Raw genomic sequence first — 26,113 nt, 5'->3', positions numbered from 1 at the left:
GAGAGAAATAGATGTTTGGTTCTAAAGTCTCCTTCCCCATTCCCTTGCAGATGGGAAGCCATTGCAGGCAGAATCCTCTCTCCCTCTCTGTCCTTTATATTCATATAGTTCATGTTAAGTATATTTGTGTGATGTTATGTATATAAACCTTCTTTATCATGTGTACAGAGCCCAAGAATGGCACAAAAAGACAACAATAAATTGACATATATGAAATACAATAGATTCCATATAGATGGATAGTTCCATATATTTGAGAAACATTTTAATTAATATGTGATACATAGAAAGCTTTAATAAGTTTGTTCACCCTCCCCCATATCTAGGGAAAAATAACACCATTTTTTATTATTATTCGTTTATTTATACAAAAAAAATAACCCAATTTACATGGATATACAAAAATAGGATACAATATACCAATCGAAATCCCAACCAACACAGCACCTCAATATAGGCATCACCTATACATACCTTACTTTTAGGGGATTGCAACAGTGAAATTCCCCAGGATTCCTGTAACTAGTCATTGATAGAGCTGCAGACTCCACCCTCATGACTGTACATTGCATAAGTAACCCTGTTACCCACTGGGCACAGTGCATTAGAATGCAGATTCATACAAGGCATCAACATCATAGATGTGCCCTGGATGTTGTTAAACTTGTACACCCCACCCTCTTGCGTTACCTTTCTGGGGTTAATTAAATATGACTAATGATAATTACATCTGGTAGTGATCTATAACAGTCTTCTGAATCTATACATTACCCAGTAATTACATTGGAAGTTCTGTGGTTTCAGTATAGTGAGATATACAGAAACAAACATACCATAGAACAAACCACAATGGCTGCTAGAGAACAAAGTAGGCAAAGGAATCCTGGAATGCTGGATCTTCCAGCCCAAGAAACACAGTAGGGGGAATTGGTGGTGTTAATTTAAGACTTCATAGGGAAGTACTCTCGCAATGAGCCCTGTCTCTCTAAATGCTTGCCTACTGCATAGTGTTTAATATGTTTTATTATAATAATTATTATTATTATTATATATTTGCTTATTGTCCAGTCACACAAATGCAGATTAAAAGGACCCTAGGGTAATATGGAGGTATGGAATTTATCCACCTTTAAAATTAATTGCATAGACTTCCAGTTCCAGTGCTGCCATATAAGGGCGCACCTGCCGGAGCCAACTACCCGCTCTCCTAGCATGCTATTTAAGTGGCAAGATCAATACATTTCAGGACACCATGGAATGCTATTTATTGCATAGTGGCCAGGAATTTGCCGTGCAGTCACAGGCTGACCCAGCTCACTGCAATGCCATGGCTGATTAAGACTTCCACTTCCTGCCGCTGCTGGACTCACAAACCTTATTAACTGGTGGTGGACTAGACATGGACTACTAGCACCTGGCAACCAATGTAGCATGACACCTGGCTCCATACATACAGAAAATGTTGAAAATGAGTCTACAGATGGACCTCTCTACCACTATCTCTTGAGTGACTGCCTTGGAACATGCTGAGGAGACCATCAGAGAATAATGGCAATGGAACAAGAAAATGACATAAAAAATTGCACTTGCCACAACAACCTAAGAATAATAGGTTTGCCCAATGTGGTGAGCTTTACATTACAGGCTTTTATGTTATGGGCTTGTCTCCTGAGTCAAGCAGCAACTCAAACCCTTTCCTGTCCTCATATATGGCTTCGGTCATTGTTGTGGGCTAAATGTAATCGATCTTGCTGTTCACAACTTCCTGCTGTTAGGTATAAAAGCTCATTCTGGCCTTATATTTGGCTTTATAGTTCTCTATCATTTCTGTACCTTGTTGCTATCTCTGTTTGATCCTGTTTAACTAGTCTCTATTAGGTTGTCGGTTTTGATTGCCTGTGTTTTGTTTCCTGGTTCTTGCTTTAGTTAACCCTTTGTGTCCTGACTTTACAGTTTTTTTACTTTATTGTTTTGATATAGCTATGCCCTGCATCTATCACGTATAGGGACCATCATCCAGTTGAAGGTCTGTCACTTAGGACAGGTCTACAAGTAGGTAGGTATAGAGGCTGTGGATGACCTCAGGGATACACGTATCCCTACCCAACATGACACCTAAGTCCTTGAACCTGAGTTACTACATTTAGGTTGAATGCGCCCATCGTATTGGTCTCAAATCTTCTGGTAATCCATCTGGGTGTTTAACACAGGGAGCTTTAAAACGTGCCGTAGACAAGTGATCTTCAACTCCTGGATTATAACAATTTGGTGTGGCTTGATGTCCTGCCTACACACAAGATTGGCCTTCTTACAGACTCATGTCAAATGCCCTGTGATTTTTTGAAATATGGTAGTAGCCTGGAAGGAAACGAAGAAAGCATACAGGTTGCCCTATTTGTTATCTACACTGGTATAGGATAGTTTTAAGGCCTATCATTTGCCCTCTAAATGAAAGATTTCTTGACAACTTAACAAACCAATAATATAGTAAAGAAGTGCCTAAAAATATTAAATTTTTATTAGGATCTATTAAAATACACCAGAATAATAGTGTGACTCCAGAACGAAAAGGTGTTCCAAAGAAACAATACAAAATTATGATTATCCACCACTATACAACTAGCAGCCGATGGCCGGTTAGTTCTCACTACTATTTGCCACTCTGTCTGCAACCTAAGATTATTGATTTATAACTCTCAACGCATTTCTTCGGTGTTATCAGCGTCCTCAGGAGAGTATCATAATTGAACAGATATATTCAGATAAAGTATCACCAGGTGGTTCAATTGTACTGCATTATTATCAATATGAGAATGGATATTGCATAGATTAATTTTAAAGTGTCATATGCTTAGGTACATTATATTGCACACGAGTGCTATATATCACAAGCCCCAATATAGAATATTGCACAGTGGTATATAATCTATTGCACTAGGATATTGCAGAAACACTCTATTGCACACAGTATAGAATGTACCCAATAACATTGCATACATACACTATTGCACAAGATTGCACCAACATGTATTACACAACCATATAAATGCATGTTCCCATATTGCAGAGAACTATGCTAGCCATATATTGCACATGTTCCTTAAAGGGGTTAACCAGGAAAAAACTTTTTTTTATATATCAACTGGCTCCAGAAAGTTAAACAGATTAGTAAATTACTTCTATTAAAAAAATCAGTACTTATGAGCTTCTGAAGTTAAGGTTGTTCTTTTCTGTCTAAGTGCTCTCGGATGACACATGTCTCGGGAACCGCCCAGTTTAGAAGAGGTTTGCTATGGGGATTTGCTCCTAAACTGAGCGGTTCCCGAGACTCGTGTCATCAGAGAGCACTTAGACAGAAAAGAACAACCTTAACTTCAGAAGCTCTGTCATTTACCTCTAATAGCTCAGCCAGATCCCTGACTAGGGGGAGATCACCAACAGAAATCCCAAAATTTTCACATTCGTTACGTTCTCTAGCTTTATGAAATTTGCACCATTGTAGCTTTCGTGTGTACAGATGTAGGTCCTTGGTCCAGTTAAATGCGCTATATTCTTCTGTTGGTACAAATGATAGACTGCGCTCTAGGACCCGCATCTGTTCCCCCGAGAACATTTTCTCAGTCTTATTATCTGGAGTTCATCATCACCGCTCACCTTCCTCGCCGCTGAAGCAGGGACTGCGGTGCCTCCTTCTCTAAAAAAATAAAAAGAACAGTAGACAAGGAGGCACCAGCTGAGGAATCACCACATTGGTACGTGTTTTTGTTGTTGCTGTTGTCATGTTTGGCTACATGTTTGGGATTTCTGATATGTACCCCATCATCTTTGATTTTGTCTTCTACCTCGTTCTCTGCCTCTGTCTCCTTTTCTACCTCCTTCTGAGCCTGATAAACCTGTCTCAGAAGATGAGAGATCATTTTCTGTCTCCTTGCGGTTACTTTTTTCAAGAACTATGTAAACCTTGTTTTCACAGAAATCTTGGAGGTCGCATAAAAATTGTTAATGTTTCCTCTTTTTTAAATTATACTGGAAACCTTCAATGGTGTTTTGTAGCTGATTCTCTTTTACAGAAAATTCAGGATCAGTTTTAAATTTGAGGGTGATCTCTTTCTGTTCCCTCAATTTTCGACTAGCGACCTCCAAGTTTTCACGCTCTTCCTCAAGCAGAATCTCAAAAAATTTAAGTGAGCAGTTAGTCGCTTCAGTTTCCCACTTTTATAATACTTTGGGAGTACGTCTTGTGGCAAGAAGAATTGGGACACGCAATCCCCTTGGAACTATTTTTTATTTTTAATATAGTTCTCAAATGACTATTTGGTATCTAGAGGACTCCTCTGTGATCACCCAGAATTCTCCAAGGTAGGGAGAACAAGTTTTTTCTTAATGGAGAGACAAGGGAGGGCATGTAGTAGGCCAGTTGCTTCATGATGATGACAAAAGGTGTCTGACGCCGTCGGATGTCTTATCATATTTCTCCCTGAATTACGTACATTTCCTCTGGGTCTTACAGGTGTTAGCTTTTTGTAGGGGTATGTTGTGTGAGTCAGCCAGTGAAGCATCTCCCAATGCTTTTGTCGATTTTGTGAAATTTTCTCTTTTAATGATTAATAGAGCCACAAATGATCATTTTTTCAAAGTACAGAAACACAATTTTTTGGCCAAATGGGTCCGTATTACACGAGACCTGGAAATACTAGACAAACTCCATTATAGGGGGGAACGAGTACAAAGTTGTGTGATAAATGAAGTATTGTGGGAAAATTTCTTCAAATTGATGCATCACGCCTACTATGGCTTCAGCTTCCCAATAATCCCTGTTTCTTCAAATGTGGAAAACCTGTTTCTGATTCATTCCATGGCCTGTGGCAGTGCCTGCTGACTCAAGCTTACTATGGGACAGTAGAAGCCTATTTAAAGGGGTACTCCGGTGGTGCCAGAAAGATAAACAGATTTGTAAATCATTTCTATTAAAAAATGTTAACCCATCCAGTTGAGTTGTTCTTTTCTGTCTGACCACAGTGCTCTCTGCTGACACCTCTGTCTGTCTCAGGAACTGTCCGGAGCAGGAGAAGTTTGCTCTGGGGATTTGCTTCTACTCTGGACAGTTCCTGACATGGACAGAGGTGTCCGCAGAGAGCACAGTGCTCAGACAGAAAAGAACTACTCAACTTCCTCTGTAGTATACACCAGCTGATAAGTACTGGAAGGATTAAGATTTTATAAATCTGTTTAACTTTCTGGAGCTGGTTAATATGAAAATTTTTTTCCCAATGGAGTACCCCTTTAACCAAACACTGGCACTAAAATCTCCTGCATGATCTGCTGGTTATGTTTTTCCAGCGTCTTTGTGAGGGGGTCCCGGAAAGCACTTTCGCCCGCAGCATTACCAGATTGGTGCACTCTGCATTGCTGGTGGCAAAGAGAGTGTTGATGAGGCATTGACTTGCCGAGCATTATGGGTATTGTCACTGACTCTAAGCTCTTAGTATATAGGCAAGATGCCATCAGGCATGCAGAAAATAGTGTAGTAAGATTACTTGTACAATTCACTATATACTATGTTACGACAGCTGATGATGCAGTAGGCATCCGAACAGTACCCTGATGGAAAAAGGATGCATGTCACCTATATATGGGACAATGTGGTCAGCCAGTCTAGCGCTGATAAATAGAAAAAATGGGGAATTGGTTTTATAAATAGGAACTATAGGGATTGGTGGGAGCAAAAGAGAGGAGGCAGGATAATGAACTAAGACAAGTGAAGAAAATAATTAGCTCTACTAGTTGAAAACAAATTATTTTTGGCTAGTCAAGTCCTGGTGTTATTTAAGGTTGTGAACCTTATATATCCTATAGAGTTGAGGGGAAAAAGCGAAGAGCTTTAAGTTAATGTAAAGCTGTCACAAGGGCCATTTTATAGAATACATATAATTATCATTCTACTATGTAATCTACGCACATTCATTACATAGACCAGAGTACGGTGTTTACCCCCTCAGATAGCTCTCATGCTCCTCCTTAAAGGGATACTCCAGCCCTAAAACATCTTGATAAGATGTATGATCGCGGGGGTCCCGCCGCTGGGGACCTCTGCAATCTGTCAATCGGCACCCATCTTTGTGAGCTCTCTGCAGCGCTGGAAGCTCCGAGTGTGAAGTGTGACGACCACGGGGCTGGAGTATCGTGACGTCACTACTCCGCCCCCATGTGACGTCATGCCCCACACCCTTAATGCAAGTCTATGGGAGGGGGCGTGACAACCATCATGCCCCCTCCCATTGACTTGCATTGAGGGGGAGGGGCGTGGCTGGGTTCACATCTGCTCGGAAAGCTCTCATGTTTTTCCATTTATCTTAATGTAATCTCCAATGCAAATGTGAACGTAGCCTTTTTCAATGAGTATTTTGATCAAGTGCCTATTTGTCCTTACCTTGAATAATTTCTTGGCTAAGCAGTCAACACTTCTTTCCCTATCCAGCTATCATTCCCTATCATTTCCCTATCATTTAACCACTTAAGGACACAGCCAAGTTTCATTTCTGTTTTTCTTCCTCACTTTTTAAGAGACATAATAATTTTTTTTTTCGATCACAGACCCATATGAGGGCTGCTTTTTTTTTTTGTGTGCGACCAATTGTACTTTGTAATGACAAAGTAATTTAAACCTTAAAGGGGTACTCCGCCCCTAGCATCTTATCCCCTATCCAAAGGATAGGGGATAAGATGTCAGATCGCCTGGGTCCCGCTGCTGGGGACCCCAGGATCTCCACTGCGGCACCCCACTGTTATTACTGCACAGAGTAGACTCGCTCTGTGCGTAATGACCGGCGATATAGGAGCCAGAGCATTGTTATGTCATGGCCAGCCCTCTCAATACAAGTCTATGGGAGGGGGCGTGGTGGCCATCACACCCCCTCCCAAAGACTTGCGGGCCATGATGTCATGAGGGGGCGGAGCCGTGACGTAGCAATGCTCCGGCCCCTGTATCGCCGGTCATTAGGTCAGTAATGATAGCGGGGTGCTGCAGCCGAGATCCAGGGGGTCCCCAGCAGCGGGCCCTTTGTATAGGGGATAAGATGTCTAGGGGCGGAGTACCCCTTTAAGAGTGTTGGGTTTTTACTAGTATGAAATGTTTCAGACTAGTAGGATTCCCCTCTATCTACCATGGGGATTCACAGATTTACAAGTCGGGAAAGTTTTCTGACCAGCTTTTTGTTGGTGGAAATTTCCAGCCATTTATTCACAGGATTTTCTGTGAATTCAGTAGTAAATAGGTCAGATTCTGAAACCATGCCCCTTTTCAGACTTCTCACAATGCAATATTGGGTTTGTCGGATTTTCCTGACGCACACTGTTGCACACTGGCACAGACATGTTACAGACACTATGCGCCAAAGTAACCAGAATCTAGTCGTCTCGGCTTAGTAAGTGAGGCCTAGTACCATGTTTACAGGCTTTTAGAAAGTCAAACTTTTTTTTTAACCAAATAAGTATGCTTGAAATTACCTTATAGTTTTTATTGGTATTTTTGTTTTAATGGGGCTTTTTGATCACTTTTTATTAATCTTTTTCTGATATATATATATATATATATATATATATATATATATATATATATTTATTTATTTTTTAAACCTTTTTTTTCCATTTATCTACACGTTTTAAATCCCCATATGGGACTATTATATGCAATCATTCTTTGGATTGCATTTACTGTACAAAGCTATGCACAACGTTGTTCAGTGAAATCTGTGCTCTAGTGATACAGTCTGCCCTGTGTCATCTAGGGCCTGGGTTCTCAACCCGTGGTACGCGTACCCCAAGGGGTACGCCACAGGTTGAGCGGGGGTATGCGAAAGCGCTGTCAAATACCGGCCATGCATTGGCCAGTATTTGACAGCGCACATTTTTTATTACTGTGAGTGAGCTGCCTGGTTGCCGGGGAGACGTGTGACCTCCCCTTACGTTGCGCAGAGTTGCCGCACAACGCAGGAGGACGTCATACGTCAGTGCGGTCCCGCCGAACGGGTCGCACTGCATCAAGTGGCAGCGAACAGGGTCCCGCCGGAGGCCAGGTAATACAAAAAAAGAAAGTTAACAACTGTGTGGGCCAGAGGGGGGAAGTGTATTGGACGAGGTGGGGGGGAAGTGTTTTGGACGAGGTGGGGGGGAAGTGTTTTGGACGAGGTGGGGGGAAGTGTATTGGAGGAGGGGGGGAGTGTATTGTGGTGGGGGAAGTGTATTGGACGGAGCACAAGGCATTAAGATGGAGGGGGAGAGGGATAATGGCGGGGGTGGGGTGGGACAAGTAATAAAGCACAAGGCATTACATTATAATGGCTTGTGCTTTATTTCTACCTCATCCCCCCTCCGCCATTATCCCTCCCTACTCCATCTTAATGCCTGGTGCTTTATCCCTCTCCCCCCTCCATCTTAATGCCTTGTGCTTTATTACTCCCCATTCCCCCCTCCGCCATTATCCCTCTCCCCTTCCATCTTAATCCCCTTGCGCCATTCCCCCTTCCTATGATCCCCTTTTGCCATATCGGATAATAATGGCACAAGGGGATTAAGATGAAGGGGGGGAAATGGCAAAAGGGGATCAGAGGGAGGGGGGAATAATGACACAAGAGGAATAAGATGGAGGGAGGGATAATCAACCCCCCCCCCCCCCTCCATATTAATCCCTTTGTACCATTATTATCCCATATGGCAAAAGGGGATCAGAGGAAGGGGGAATAATGGCGCAAGGGGATAAAGATTGAGGGGAAATAATAACACAAGGGGATAAAGATGGAGGAGGAATAATAACACAAGGGGATAAAGATGGAGGGGGAATTATCCTCCCCCCTCCATCTTTATCCCCTTGTGTTATTATTCCTCTTCCATCTTTATCCCCTTGTGTTATCATTCCCCCTCCATCTTTATCCCCTTGTGTTATTATTCCTCCTCCATCTTTATCCCATTGTGTTATTATTCCTCCTCCATCTTTATCCCCTTGTGTTATTATTCCTCCTCCATCTTTATCCCCTTGTGTTATTATTCCTCCTCCATCTTTATCCCCTTGTGTTATTATTCCTCCTCCATCTTTATCCCATTGTGTTATTATTCCTCCTCCATCGTTATCCCCTTGTGTTATTATTCCTCCTCCATCTTTATCCCCTTGTGTTATTATTCCTCCTCCATCTTTATCCCCTTGTGCTATTATCCCCCCCTCCATCTGATCCCCTTTTGCCATATTGGATGATAGGGGATTAAGATGGAGGGGGGAATAATAATACAAGGGGATAAAGATGGAGGAAGAATAATAACACAAGGGGATAAAGATGGAGGGGGGGGATAATAGCACAAGGGGATAAAGATGGAGGGGGGAATAATAACACAAGGGGATAAAGATGGAGGAGGAATAATGACACAAGGGGATAAAGATGGAGGGGGGAATAATAACACAAGGGGATAAAGATGGAGGGGGAATAATAACACAAGGGGATAAAGATGGAGGGGGAATAATAACACAAGGGGATAAAGATGGAGGAGGGAATAATAACACAAGGGGATAAAGATGGAGGAGGAATAATGACACAGGGGGATAAAGATGGAGGGGGAATAATAACACAAGGGAATAAAGATGGAGGAGGAATAATAACACAAGGGGATAAAGATGGAGGAGGAATAATAACACAAGGGGATTAAGATGGAGGGGGGGATAATAACACAAGGGGATAAAGATGGAGGGGGGGATAATAACACAAGGGGATAAAGATGGAGGAGGAATAATGACATGGGGATAAAGATGGAGGGGGAATAATAACACAAGGGAATAAAGATGGAGGGGGAATAATAACACAACACAAGGGGATAAAGATGGAGGAGGAATAATGGGACAAGGGGATAAAGATGGAGGAGGAATAATAACACAGGGGGATAAAGATGGAGGGGGGAATAATAACACAAGGGGATAAAGATGGAGGAGGAATAATAACACAAGGGGATAAAAATGGAGGAGGGATAATAACACAAGGGGATAAAGATGGAGGAGGAATAATAACACAAGGGGATAAAGATGGAGGGGGGAATAATAACACAAGGGGATAAAGATGGAGGAGGAATACTAACACAAGGGGATAAAGATGGAGGAGGAATAATAACACAAGGGGATAAAGATGGAGGGGGAATAATAACACAAGGGGATAAAGATGGAGGGGGAATAATAACACAACACAAGGGGATAAAGATGGAGGAGGAATAATGGGACAAGGGGATAAAGATGGAGGAGGAATAATAACACAAGGGGATAAAGATGGAGGAGGAATAATAACACAAGGGGATAAAGATGGAGGAGGAATAATAACACAAGGGGATAAAGATGGAGGGGGGAATAATTGGACAAGGGGATAAAGATGGAGGAGGAATAATGACACAGGGGATACAGATGGAGGGGGAATGATAACACAAGGGGATAAAGATGGAGGAGGAATAATAACACAAGGGGATAAAGATGGAGGAGGAATAATAACACTAGGGGATAAAGATGGAGGAGGAATAATAACACAATGGGATAAAGATGGAGGAGGAATAATAACACAATGGGATAAAGATGGAGGAGGAATAATAACACAAGGGGATAAAGATGGAGGAGGAATAATAACACAAGGGGATAAAGATGGAGGAGGAATAATAACACAAGGGGATAAAGATGGAGGAGGAATAATAACACAAGGGGATAAAGATGGAGGAGGAATAATAACACAAGGGGATAAAGATGGAGGGGGGAATAATAACACAAGGGGATAAAGATGGAGGAGGAATAATAACACAAGGGGATCAGAGTGAGGGGGAATAATAACACAAGGAGATAAAGATGGAGGGCGGAATAATGGGACAAGGGGATAAAGATGGAGGGGGAATAATAACACAAGGGGATAAAGATGGAGTAGGAATAATAACACAAGGGGATCAGAGGGAGGGGGGATAATAACAAGGGGAAAAGATGGAGGGGGGATAATGGGACAAGGGGATAAAGATGGAGGAGGAATAATGACACGGGATAAAGATGGAGGGGGAATAATAACACAAGGGGATAAAGATGGAGGGGGGGATAATGGGACAAGGGGATAAAGATGGAGGAGGAATAATAACACAAGGGGATAAAGATGGAGGAGGAATAATAACACAAGGGGATAAAGATGGAGGAGGAATAATAACACAAGGGGATCAGAGGGAGGGGGGATAATAACACAAGGGGATAAAGATGGAGGGGGGATAATGGGACAAGGGGATAAAGATGGAGGAGGAATAATGACACAGGGGATAAAGATGGGGGAGGAATAATAACACAAGGGGATAAAGATGGAGGAGGAATAATAACACAAGGGGATCAGAGGGAGGGGGAATAATAGCACAAGGGGATTAAGATGGAGGGGGGGATAATAACACAAGGGGATAAAGATGAAGGGGGGATAATAACACAAGGGGATAAAGATGGAGGGGGGAATAATAACACAAGGGGATAAAGATGGAGGAGGAATAATGACATGGGGATAAAGATGGAGGGGGAATAATAGCACAAGGGAATAAAGATGGAGGGGGAATAATAACACAACACAAGGGGATAAAGATGGAGGAGGAATAATGGGACAAGGGGATAAAGATGGAGGAGGAATAATAACACAGGGGGATAAAGATGGAGGGGGGAATAATAACACAAGGGGATAAAGATGGAGGAGGAATAATAACACAAGGGGGTAAAAATGGAGGAGGGATAATAACACAAGGGGATAAATATGGAGGGGGAATAATAACACAAGGGGATAAAGATGGAGGAGGAATACTAACACAAGGGGATAAAGATGGAGGAGGAATAATAACACAAGGGGATAAAGATGGAGGGGGAATAATAACACAAGGGGATAAAGATGGAGGAGGAATACTAACACAAGGGGATAAAGATGGAGGAGGAATAATAACACAAGGGGATAAAGATGGAGGGGGAATAATAACACAAGGGGATAAAGATGGAGGGGGAATAATAACACAACACAAGGGGATAAAGATGGAGGAGGAATAATGGGACAAGGGGATAAAGATGGAGGAGGAATAATAACACAGGGGGATAAAGATGGAGGGGGGAATAATAACACAAGGGGATAAAGATGGAGGGGGAATAATAACACAAGGGGATAAAGATGGAGGAGGAATACTAACACAAGGGGATAAAGATGGAGGAGGAATAATAACACTAGGGGATAAAGATGGAGGGGGAATAATAACACAAGGGGATAAAGATGGAGGAGGAATACTAACACAAGGGGATAAAGATGGAGGAGGAATAATAACACAAGGGGATAAAGATGGAGGGGGAATAATAACACAAGGGGATAAAGATGGAGGGGGAATAATAACACAACACAAGGGGATAAAGATGGAGGAGGAATAATGACACAGGGGATAAAGATGGAGGAGGAATAATAACACAAGGGGATAAAGATGGAGGAGGAATAATAACACAAGGGGATCAGAGGGAGGGGGAATAATAGCACAAGGGGATTAAGATGGAGGGGGGGATAATAACACAAGGGGATAAAGATGGAGGGGGGGGATAATAACACAAGGGGATAAAGATGGAGGGGGGAATAATAACACAAGGGGATAAAGATGGAGGAGGAATAATGACATGGGGATAAAGATGGAGGGGGAATAATAACACAAGGGAATAAAGATGGAGGGGGAATAATAACACAACACAAGGGGATAAAGATGGAGGAGGAATAATGGGACAAGGGGATAAAGATGGAGGAGGGATAATAACACAAGGGGATAAATATGGAGGAGGAATAATAACACAAGGGGATAAAGATGGAGGGGGAATAATAACACAAGGGGATAAAGATGGAGGAGGAATACTAACACAAGGGGATAAAGATGGAGGAAGAATAATAACACAAGGGGATAAAGATGGAGGGGGAATAATAACACAAGGGGATAAAGATGGAGGAGGAATACTAACACAAGGGGATAAAGATGGAGGAGGAATAATAACACAAGGGGATAAAGATGGAGGGGGAATAATAACACAAGGGGATAAAGATGGAGGAGGAATACTAACACAAGGGGATAAAGATGGAGGAGGAATAATGGGACAAGGGGATAAAGATGGAGGAGGAATAATAACACAAGGGGATAAAGATGGAGGAGGAATAATAACACAAGGGGATAAAGATGGAGAGGGAATAATAACACAAGGGGATAAAGATGGAGGAGGAATAATAACACAAGGGGATAAAAATGGAGGAGGGATAATAACACAAGGGGATAAAGATGGAGGAGGAATAATAACACAAGGGGATAAAGATGGAAGGGGAATAATAACACAAGGGGATAAAGATGGAGGAGGAATAATAACACAAGGGGATAAAGATGGAAGAGGAATAATAACACAAGGGGATAAAGATGGAGGAGGAATAATAACACAAGGGGATAAAGATGGAGGGGGGGAAAATTGGACAAGGGGATAAAGATGGAGGAGGAATAATGACACAGGGGATACAGATGGAGGGGGAATAATAACACAAGGGGATAAAGATGGAGGAGGAATAATAACACAAGGGGATAAAGATGGAGGAGGAATAATAACACTAGAGGATAAATATGGAGGAGGAATAATTACACAAGGGGATAAAGATGGAGGAGGAATAATAACACAAGGGGATAAAGATGGAGGAGGAATAATAACACAAGGGGATAAAGATGGAGGAGGAATAATAACACTAGGGGATAAAGATGGAGGAGGAATAATAACACAATGGGATAAAGATGGAGGAGAAATAATAACACAAGGGGATAAAGATGGAGGAGGAATAATAACACAAGGGGATAAAGATGGAGGAGGAATAATAACACAAGGGGATAAAGATGGAAGGGGAATAATAACACAAGGGGATAAAGATGGAGGAGGAATAATAACACAAGGGGATAAAGATGGAAGAGGAATAATAACACAAGGGGATAAAGATGGAGGAGGAATAATAACACAAGGGGATAAAGATGGAGGGGGGGAAAATTGGACAAGGGGATAAAGATGGAGGAGGAATAATGACACAGGGGATACAGATGGAGGGGGAATAATAACACAAGGGGATAAAGATGGAGGAGGAATAATAACACAAGGGGATAAAGATGGAGGAGGAATAATAACACTAGAGGATAAATATGGAGGAGGAATAATTACACAAGGGGATAAAGATGGAGGAGGAATAATAACACAAGGGGATAAAGATGGAGGAGGAATAATAACACAAGGGGATAAAGATGGAGGAGGAATAATAACACTAGGGGATAAAGATGGAGGAGGAATAATAACACAATGGGATAAAGATGGAGGAGAAATAATAACACAAGGGGATAAAGATGGAGGAGGAATAATAACACAAGGGGATAAAGATGGAGGAGGAATAATAACACAAGGGGATAAAGATGGAGGAGGAATAATAACACAAGGGGATAAAGATGGAGGAGGAATAATAACACAAGGGGATAAAGATGGAGGAGGAATAATAACACAAGGGGATAAAGATGGAGGGGGGAATAATAACACAAGGGGATAAAGATGGAGGAGGAATAATAACACAAGGGGATCAGGGGGAGGGGGAATAATAACACAAGGAGATAAAGATGGAGGGGGGAATAATGGGACAAGGGGATAAAGATGGAGGGGGAATAATAACACAAGGGGATAAAGATGGAGGAGGAATAATAACACAAGGGGATCAGAGGGAGGGGGGATAATAACACAAGGGGAAAAAGATGGAGGGGGATAATGGGACAAGGGGATAAAGATGGAGGAGGAATAATGACACAAGGGGATAAAGATGGAGGGGGAATAATAACACAAGGGGATAAAGATGGAAGGGGGGATAATGGGACAAGGGGATAAAGATGGAGGAGGAATAATAACACAAGGGGATAAAGATGGAGGAGGAATAATAACACAAGGGGATAAAGATGGAGGAGGAATAATAACACAAGGGGATCAGAGGGAGGGGGGATAATAACACAAGGGAATAAAGATGGAGGGGGGATAATAACACAAGGAGATAAAGATGGAGGGGGGATAATAACACTAGGGGATAAAGATGGAGGGGGAATAATAACACAAGGAGATAAAGATGGAGGGGGGAATAATGGGACAAGGGGATAAAGATGGAGGGGGAATAATAACACAAGGGGATAAAGATGGAGGAGGAATAATAACACAAGGGGATCAGAGGGAGGGGGGATAATAACACAAGGGGATAAAGATGGAGTGGGGGATAATGGGACAAGGGGATAAAGATGGAGGAGGAATAATGACACGGGATAAAGATGGAGGAGGAATAATAACACAAGGGGATAAAGATGGAGGAGGAATAATAACACAAGGGGATCAGAGGGAGGGGGAATAATAACACAAGGAGATAAAGATGGAGGGGGGAATAATGGGACAAGGGGATAAAGATGGAGGGGGAATAATAACACAAGGGGATAAAGATGGAGGAGGAATAATAACACAAGGGGATCAGAGGGAGGGGGGATAATAACACAAGGGAATAAAGATGGAGGGGGGATAATGGGACAAGGGGATAAAGATGGAGGAGGAATAATGACACAGGGGATAAAGATGGAGGGGGAATAATAACACAAGGGGATAAAGATGGAGGGGGGATAATGGGACAAGGGGATAAAGATGGAGGAGGAATAATGACACAGGGGATCAGAGGGAGGGGGAATAATAGCACAAGGGGATAAAGATGGAGGGGGAATAATAACACAAGGGGATAAAGATGGAGGAGGAATAATAACACAAGAGGATCAGAGAGAGGGGGAATAATAGCACAAGGGGATAAAGATGGAGGGGGAATAATAACACAAGAGGATCAGAGGGAGGGGGAATAATAGCACAAGGGGATAAAGATGGAGGAGGAATAATAACACAAGAGGATCAGAGAGAGGGGGAATAATAGCACAAGGGGATAAAGATGGAGGGGGAATAATAACACAAGAGGATCAGAGGGAGGGGGAATAATAGCACAAGGGGATAAAGATGGAGGGGGGATGCATTAGTATAAAGGTAAGAACACGCCTTCTGTCCGCGGGTACCCCTCGCGTGCAAGACATACTTTCAGCCTTTGGGGGTACAGTCGCCAAAAAGGTTGAGAACCACTGATCTAGGGGGTTAAAGGAGAACTCGCCCCTAGACATCTTATCCCAGTGGACAGATCCCCGTGATCACGGTGCATGTTCAAACACCGGGTGCGTGCACGGTGATCACGGGGGTCCCACTGGCCCAACACCTGCAATCAGACATCTTATGCCATCTTAACCCCTTTAAGGTAATATTTTTGTGTCAAAATGAGTATTGCAAAAAACTAGTAATTATTTAGTTAATGAGAAATATTAAAGATGTTATGTATGTATTCATATGTTTATACAGAAAGTTATTTTCCCTCTGACCTAACAGTAATAGTTTCCAGAATCTATAATCAAAGTCAATTACAACTCCTAATGCCTTTCAGCATTACTTCCTTCCTTTTTCCCCTCCCCCTGAATAAATGATTGAAAGTTTGGGTGGGTCTTCATCTGATATGTTATTGTTCTTCCTGACTACCGGTTTCACCTGTATGTATGCTATCTGTTTACTTTATCACATTAAAAATCTGGTGGTTTCACTGTGTCACTGTGCTAAAAATAAAATGAAAAAAAAAAAAAAGAGAAACTGAACTTGAAAAAAATGTTTTGCCTTTGAATGAGTTATCTGACATGCCTAAAAAAAAAAAAAAAAGCTAAGTAGAATGGCATTGTGGGTACCTGTTGATCCATGTCTTTTTCATGGTGAAAATAGGCTTCTCTCCCGCCCAACCCCTATTGTCTGATTGATAAACTATCTCCAATATAAAAAAATGTATCTTTTTAAACCCTTTTTGAGGAAAACCTTAGACAGATACCACATGTTGTATCCACATAAAGTGCCCTGACTAAAGGTGAGGAAGGTGTTAACATGTTGAGCATTGGAGCAGAGTCAAGCAGGTCAGGCAGAAGCTGTCAGTGTTAAAGGGGTTATCCAGGAAAAAAACCTTTTTTTTTATATATCAACTGGATCCAGAAAGTTAAACAGATTTGTAAATGACTTCTATTAAAAAATCTTAATCCTTTCAGTACTTATGAGCTGCTAAAGTTGAGTTTTTCTTTTCTGTCTAAGTGCTCTCTGATGACACCTGTCTCGGGAACTGTCCAGAGTAGAAGCAAATCCCCATAGCAAACCTCTTCTACTTTGTGCAGTTCCCAAGACAAGCAGAGATGTCAGCAGAGAGCACTGTTGCCAGACAGAAAAGAACAACTCATCTTCAGCAGCTGATTATTATTGAAAGGATTAAGCTTGTTTAATAGAAGTAATTTACAAATCTGTTTAACTTTCTGGAGCCAGTTGATATAAAAAAAAAAAAAAATTCCTGGAATACCCCTTTAATGTGGCCACCCCCAATAGAACCCCCGCCCCCTCTGCAACTGTTATAGCTATGCCACTAACTTGTGCTAGAGCTGTATTACACAACCTGTCCCCCACCTAATACTAGCTCGGTGTCAAACAGGCAGGGCCACATCAATCGTTGGGTCATTCATGTGGCACTTCATGTGGTTCTGTCATTCAGCGGCCGCGTGTCCTATTACACAGGGAAATATGTGGCCAATAAATGGCAAATTTAAACATGCCAAATGCATATAATAAGCCATTGAGTAAGCAATGGCTCATTCGTCAGCTCATTGCTGGCACTTTTTTACAGGACGATTATCTGCCTATCTATTATAATTGCCCTGTGTAATCGGGCCCTTAGGTCGTCCGTCTAATGTGTTGATAGTCAAAGTCTCTATCTAAAGAAATGAAAAGCTACAGCAGGCAATGACTTCTGCAGTGGCAAAACACTAAAGGCCCCTTTATATGGCCCAAGGATTAGGTGAACAAACTTTCGTTCCCAGATTTTGGCCATTGTAAACATCCTAGTGATCTGCTGAAAAATGAGCAAATGCTCATATATGTTGACGTAAAAATGATCATTGTCGGTGCATCTCCATGTGTAAAACAGGGAATATGTTACCAACAAATAATATATATATACAGCCCATTCAGATAACTGGCTAGAAAACAATAAAGAAAATAAGTTTTGACTTATCATCATCTTTCCCTGTTAAAGGACCTTAAAGGGGACCCGTAAAGTTGATTTGGATGATTTATTTCTGGGTGATTTATTTCTATTGTCAAGCCAACACCCCAATGATCATATAAAATAAACATTATTGGTGCTTGCACTATACTTAGCGGTTTTCAGTTATGGAGGCGTAGACATGGCCAATTCCAGTCATACTGGCCATGCCTTCCTCCCTCCCCTGACCAGCTTGACTGATATCACAGAGAGTGTCATCTGGAGCCTGGCATTCAGGGGCATCAGTTAAACCTGTAATCTATCCACTGTATCTATACAAATGAATCACAACATTAAACAACATTATCTTGTTTTGAAACAGACCTTTCTTCAGGTTGGCTGCACAAACTGATGAAGGGTCTGATGCAACCCAGAAACGCGTTGTTTTGTGCGTGAAAAAAATGTTCTTAAACTAAGTGTGTTTACATCAGAACAGTCTACATCAGAACAAGCGCCCACAATGATCCATGTAACAATCCTGCTACATGTTTCACATATATTTGCTTCGTTACTTGAAAAAAAGATCTGTTTTTCGTTGCGTTGGTAATTTCATACCATCAAAGAGCCTGATGGGAAGAAGATTTCATAGACTGACACCATCTTCATCAATATAGTATAGTCTTTCTTAAATAAGTCTTGGGCAAAGCGATCACATTGTGTAATAGATACCAAACCATGGTTAAAAAAAAAATTGACAAAGGGGATAATATATACATAATATTTCTAGACTAGAAGACAAAATTCAGTTTTTCCTTTTATTTACGTTCCTTAGTGTCTAAGATTATCCCTCATTTCTCGTATTTGCTCTTTTCTGAGACTACAAAGCTGAAGAGTTCTGGAAAGGTCAATGCTTTATCTTTTAGTGCAATTACTGTTGAAGTCGTGTAAATTAGTGTAGATTTTGTTAATCCCATCAAGTGGCTTAAAGATTCTGGAAGCCAACGTGTGCTGGAGAGAAAATCCTACAAAGATGATCTGGCAATGCTTGTGTGTGTCAGTAGGGCAGTGCCAGGGACTGTAAAAGAGGGTGTACATTATACATAGCTGCATAATAGATACATAATTGTACTTGTCCTACTGAACAATACAATGTAATAAAAGGCGATGAAACATAAATGTATTCTAGTGAACGTGACTTTTCAGAGCATGTGAACTCTTGGCACCTATCCAGTGTTGTAGGTGCTGCAGGACCTTTTTTATTGTTTGGCATCTTATAATCACAAGCTACAGGTGGAAACAATGTGAAAAGGTCTGTATAGCGACAAATATAGAATAAAACACAGAGAACTAAATAAACACAGCTCTACCTACACACAGGTGTCTACGTAGAATACTATGGTCCTTCAGCTTATCATTTTTCCCCACCAGCATGGTAACTGTAAAAACACAAAAGAAATAAAAAAAAAATAAAGTGACAAAGTAAAAAATGTGAAGCGGACATTTACACTCAAGAATCTTTTAGAAAAGTTGACAAAAGAAGACTGAACATCTGTGTTTGTTTCTACAGGAAGGATGCCAGTGCCTTTGAGGAACCTTCAACAGTTGGCTCTTTATTTGGGTATAGTGTCAGGAGGAGGATGTGCCATGATGTATTATTTAATTCAGAGTAAGTGGAATGTGGGGCTTGAATGATACGGTTTTCTTCCTTTCTCACATACTCCATATTTTTACATTGTCTGCTCACGGGGAGACACATTGACCTATTCGTAGTCTAAATCCATGTTTCCTCTCAGGAAGCTCCTGTTCTGTCTGCTGCTTGACACATGATAAAATATGTAGCAAAAGGGACTTCAGAGAGAAGACAGGATCTATCGGCGCTGAATGGATCAGAAAAGCAGGATAGCAAAGCCTTCAGGTGAGTATCTTTTATTGTTCCAGCATGCAACGCGTTTCGCTGCGCATGCGCAGCTTCATCAGGCATGTCAAATGGGTAAACTACACCCGGTTATATACAAGATGGCGTTAACCCCTTCATAGAAAAGCATTAAACATAAAATCGACCCATATAAAACAAGCATTGCATAACAAACAATGCATAGAAATACACATATTCAAAAGACCCTGCAGAGCAATCAGATGCTCATTACTTATATCACATATAAAAAAAATACTAAAAAACATATACTAAAAATTTGCATTATATAATCTTTCAGCAAGAACTATATGTAAATATTATATATTATACATATATCACTTGCATATTTATCAAAAATATAAACAGTTTTTAAATCCATGCCTGGGAATGTGCATACATTATAAGATGTGCACACATTGAAAAATATCCCAGGGACAATTTCCCACTCAAGTGCATATATGAAAAAAACACCAAAATACAAAAGTGACTAAACCAAAGATGCAAACTACTGAAAAATTCCACACATATACTGATCTTAATGTATATTAACAATGGTCTCATTTAGACCCTGAGGGGTCAAAGTTGCTAATTTATGTCTCCAGAATGACTCCCGGTTTATGAGGCGCTGATATCTATTGTGGACCTCTGGAGGGATGGATTCAATAATACTCCAAGGCTCCAAACAGCTTTGATGTATCATGGAGAAGTGTCGGGACACGCTGTGGAGCATAAAATGATGTTTAATGTTGAATCTGTGTTTATTCATACGTGCCCACACTGTTTGTACAGTGCAGCCCACATACTGTAAATTACAGTACAGATGGCAAACATGGTGTCACAGGACAGTAAACCACTAATTGGGAAAGTTCTTTTAGCTTGTGTGGAAGTAAAACTAGTGATGGGAGTAGAGATAAGATCGCAACATAAGCATCTATTCTTTTTACATGGAACACATCCCGCACTAGTCTGAACTGTGTCCATAGAAAGGCTGTTCTCCTTTTTTAGTCTGCTGGGGGCAATAAGGATTTGTACATTTTTTGAGCGACGGAAGGTGATCATAGGTGATTCCGGGACCAAATTTTTAAGAATAGGGTCTCTCTGGATAATAAACCAGTTTTTCTGTAGTATCTTTTTTATTTGGGCCGCCTCACTGTTATAATTTGTTACAAAGTTATGTTTAAATTTCAGGTCTACTACTCCTACTGTGGTATCACTACCCTTCTTATTTTTCACTTTTGTTAGAGCCAGTTGTTTCATACGTTTCACTCTCCCAAATGCACCTGTTAGTAAAGCCCTGGGATATCCTTCTTCACAAAACCGGGTTTTTGGCATCAAAACTTAATTTTCTGTGTATACAGAAATTCTGCCCATATGGTACTCCAACCAACTCAGATAATGGGCACTATTATAATGTAAGAAGCTGTTTGGAGCCTTTGAGATGGAGTATTATTGAATCCATCCCTCCAGAGGTCCACAATAGATATCAGCGCCTCATAAACCGGGAGTCATTCTGGAGACATAAATTAGAAACTTTGACCCCTCAGGGTCTAAATGAGACCATTGTTAATATACATTAAGATCAGTATATGTGTGGAATTTTTCAGTAGTTTGCATCTTTGGTTTAGTCACTTTTGTATTTTGGTGTTTTTTTCATATATGCACCTGAGTGGGATATTGTCCCTGGGATATTTTTCAATGTATGCACATCTTATAATGTATGCACATGATATAATGCAAATTTTTAGTATATGTTTTTTAGTATGTTTTTTTATATGTGGTATAAGTAATGTGCAATATCTGAATATGTGTATTTCTATGCATTGTTTGTTATGCAATGCTTGTTTTATATGGGTCGATTTTATGTTTAATGCTTTCCTATGAAGGGGTTAACTCCATCTTGTATATAACCGGGTGTAGTTTACCCATTTGACATGCCTGATGAAGCTGCGCATGTGCAGCGAAACGCGTTGTATGCTGGAACAATAAAAGATACTCACCTGAAGGCTTTGCTATCCTGCTTCTCTGATCCATTCAGCGCTGATAGATCCTGTCTTCCTCTGAAGTCCCTTTTGCTACATATCAATGGAAATTGTATAACCTGCGCTTCACATTGTTGTGTATGGTTCACAACCAACTCTGGTGAGTGGCTGTCTTTCTCTTTTTCCCCTCCCTGTGGGATTGCTTGGCAATCCTGCCCATGAAAGCGACTTCTCCCCTCTCTTTCTTTACATGATAAAATATAATAGACTGGTTTAACTTCAGGTTGTTATAAGGCTATATGATAGGTTATAGTATTGTTAAAAAAAAAAGTATTAAAGGGGTGTTCCGGACAAAAACATCTTATCCCCTATCGTGCAGCCCTAATTTACTGTATATTAATTTGTGCATTTTCTGCCCTTATTGTATGTATATGGATGAACTTTTTCTCTATTTATGTGAGTATGTTCAATTACCAGTCGTGCTAACCTGTTGGCACAGGCAGGTAGTGCGGGTGACACTGATGACGACACTTACTGATTAGTGGTCCCGTTTGTCATCTTCCTTATTCCGGTGGCAGGCTTGGTGCATGGCAGGAGAGTGATGACGTCACCACTGCTGCTCCTCCACTGGGCCCCGCTGTGAGCAGGAATACAAAAGATAACAGACGCACGGAACCACGAGAGGTAAGTATTGCTATCATTAGTGTCACCGCACTACGTGCCTGTACCAACAGGTTAGAGCGGGTGACACTGAGAACAGATTCCCTTTACTCTTGAGTAGGCTTATGTAATTATTGCAGCTTTCATAAGGCCGTCTCTAAGAGGCTACTTCACGATGCTTTATCTCAGTATTATGAGAGGCTACTTCATTATACTTCATCTCAGTCACTCATGAGACTCAAACAGCTACTTGTTTGTATGGCCCAGTGCCTCTATGGGCCACTGTGACTGCTGGGCCACTTCCTTTCATAAAATTCTCTCCTGACAGGCCACAGCTGCCTACATACAAACGTGTCTGACGCCCAACATTTGTCATGACCACAGTATGGTCCCTGACCAGCATGTGATCAACACAGTTCAAGTCCTTCTGGACAGGGGTACCTTCTCCAAAAGTGGTTTTCTTGGTCTGCAAGAGAACCACTTACTGAAACCTGGAACAGAAGTAATACAACTAGTCAACTTTAAAGGGGTACTCCGCTGCTTAGCGTTTGGAACAAACTGTTCCGAACGCTCGAGCCGGGAGCTTGTGACGCCATGCCCCGCCCTTCAAGATGTCACACCTCACCCCTCAATGCAAATCAATGGGTCACACCCCCTCCCATAGACTTGCATTGAGGGGCCGGGGCGGGGCATCATGAGGAGATGGGGCTATGGAATCACGAGCTGCCGGCGCCAGCGTTCGGAACAATTTGTTCCAAACACTGAGCAGCTGAGTACCCCTTTAAAGTTGACTAGTTGTATTACTTCTGTTCCAGGTTTCAATAAGTGGTTCTCTTGCAGACCAAGAAAACCACTTTTGGAGAAGGTACCCCTGTCTAGAAGGACTCGAACTGTGCTGATCACCTGCTGGTCAGGGACCATACTCCTGGTACCACACTTAGTTTTGACAGTGACTAAAAATATTTTGGGATAGAATGTAAAATAGAAAAAATGTAAAAAAAAAAAAAAAAAAAATGTAAAAAAAATACATATAAATGTGATTCTGTTGTACTCTTAACTTTTTTATTTTTCTAAATTTTAGAGTCATTTGCTCAGAAAGAATATTACTTGGGTGCACTGCAGAAACTTGAGTCTCACTCTAATGTTTTAGAGATGTTAGGAGCACCCCCACTTAAGGTTCACAATCTTCGACTGACAGACAGATACAATCATGTTGACAAGACAACAGCCCAGGTAGGTTCTAAAGTGTCCATACAATAAATTCATGTGCGGGCATGTACTGGCACCCAACCCCTCTTGCCTCATACATAAGGGATACTTTCAACATGGGTAGGGGGCAGAACTGGTAGGAACTTTTCCGCTTCATTGAGTCTGATGTGTGAAACACCAGTCTTTGGCAAATTTCGAAATTCTTTGTGGGAAATTTACTACCATGTTGTGCAGCTTTTGTAAAATATTGTAAAAATGGGAGCGTTCTCTTAAGTTACCGTACATTAGGGCATCACTTTGGAGTCCTAATGTACTGAAGTGAGTCACCTTAAGCACATGTTCAAATGAATCTCCTAACTTCCTTAAAGGCAACTATGGCATTATTAGCTGATGTCATACACTGGGAATTTCAGAACAGTCTCGAAGGATTTTTATATAACAGTCACTTGTTTGTTTCATGGGCCTTCAGATCAAGATACCCGTGTCAGGAACCACAATGGGCGGGTATCTCTACAGTACAGCTGTCAAAGACCAATTCAGCCGAAGGTACGTATGGGACAGGATAAACCGTGCATTCATGGTGATGCATTCTATGGATTTTTTTCATGTTTAATCTGAGCAATAATGTTCTGAACCTGTTCTAGATAAAAACTGTACCCAACTAAATATTCCTGTCTGATCAAGACATTCTCTTTTCCCCTAGGTGGAACCTTCAAGATGTCATTTTAAAACTAAATAATGGTGAAAGTGTCCCAATTTACCATTCAGATGTCCCTGACAATGAGGGGGAAGACATAAGCAATCATGTATCCTAAATGTACCTAATAAAATCCCAAACACCAACTAATGTGTTCAGAGCTCTTATTTCTTGGTATTTTCCATCAGAACCTGATCGGTTCTTTGAATGCAGTAAATCCTAAATTGTGTGAATGTATAACAAAACCAAATGAAGAAGTCACAGCTGTATTACTTCTCCAAACATAATAATTGCAGAACGCAAAAGTGTTAAAAAAATGTAGCCAGGTGGAGAGACTTCTATAGACCCCAGTCTTTAATTTAATAAGCGTTGTCTCATCACAGTCTACACACAGATTTAATTCTAGATTTGTCGCTCTGGTGCCATGCCATCCAGAAAACTAATAATTATCACTGTTTCCTTTGAATGGAGATGTTTTAGATGCACTTTCAGGATATCCTGCTGGAGGTCAGGATTCCCTTCTTCCTTCTATATACACATACATGTATTTTATAGCTTTTTGATGGCCATTGTTTTTAAACAAACCGTGTAGTTTACTGCTGGTGTCAGAAGTTACATTCCTATAGGTAAACATTAGAGATGAGCGAACTTACAGTAAATTCGATTCGTCACAAACTTCTCGGCTCGGCAGTTGATGTCTTAGCCTGCATAAATGAGTTCAGCTTTCAGGTGCTCCGGAGGGCTGGAAAAGATGGATACAGTCTTAGTGAAAGAGTCTCCAGCCCACCGGAGCACCTAAAAGCTGAACTAATTTATGCAGGATAAGTTATCACATGCCGAGCCGAGAAGTTCGTGACGAATCGAATTTACTGTAAGTTCACTCATCTCTAGTAAACATGGCAAAAAGGTTACACATTCAATGTACTGTACTAGACAATGTTGGCTATAAATCTGTGACACCTGGTACTATTTCTAGATGCAGTCTTTGTAAAATTCTTAAATGGGCACTGTCAGATACAAAAACCTTTTATATGTTGTACATCGTGGCAAAACTAATCTTTTTAATAAACTTAATTAGAAACTGTTATTTCCTTTTTATAGAAATCATGGCTTTGTCCAAGCTGAAGCACAGGCAAATACCAGCGCTTGCACCAGTAAGTGTTAGGACAAAAAGTGTAAAGTAATTGGTGTTTTCCCATTTTGGAAGAAGCTAGGATGGCAGTCATTCACTGCTGATTTGGAGAGAGCCCTTGTGGTTCAGAAGCTAACCAGATGTCTCCGACTGTCTAGTGAGAGTTACCGTAGAGCAAGTCTCCTTTTCCCTCAACATCTTTGACAGCTCTAAAGAGAAGGTATGTAGAAGAAAAGCTCTCCACACCACATGCAATTCAGATTTCACAAAGAACAACCTTAACTTCAGAAGCTCATAAGTACTGAAAGGATTAAGATTTTTTAATAGAAGTCATTTACGAATCTGTAACTT

At 41.1% G+C, this 26,113-nt stretch overlaps 1 protein-coding gene across 3 annotated transcripts in view; it reads left to right on the top strand.

Annotated features, from left to right (window-relative positions):
- LOC130273539 (cytochrome c oxidase assembly factor 1 homolog) overlaps positions 1-25,238 on the top strand; it is a 140,741-nt gene extending 115,503 nt beyond the window's left edge. For all 3 annotated transcript variants that reach the window (XM_056520535.1, XM_056520537.1, XM_056520536.1), the window contains 4 exons: positions 19,738-19,836; positions 23,806-23,957; positions 24,403-24,479; positions 24,637-25,238. In XM_056520535.1, the coding sequence (XP_056376510.1) occupies positions 19,743-19,836; positions 23,806-23,957; positions 24,403-24,479; positions 24,637-24,748 (435 nt within the window). In that variant the 5' untranslated portion in view covers positions 19,738-19,742 and the 3' untranslated portion in view covers positions 24,749-25,238. The remainder of the gene's footprint in view (positions 1-19,737; positions 19,837-23,805; positions 23,958-24,402; positions 24,480-24,636) is intronic.
- The last annotated feature ends 875 nt before the right edge of the window (positions 25,239-26,113 follow it).

The sequence above is a fragment of the Hyla sarda genome, chromosome 5 (assembly GCF_029499605.1).
Source record: "Hyla sarda isolate aHylSar1 chromosome 5, aHylSar1.hap1, whole genome shotgun sequence".
Classification (NCBI taxonomy): Eukaryota; Metazoa; Chordata; class Amphibia; order Anura; family Hylidae; genus Hyla; species Hyla sarda.
This window is presented reverse-complemented; position numbering and strand designations above follow the sequence as displayed.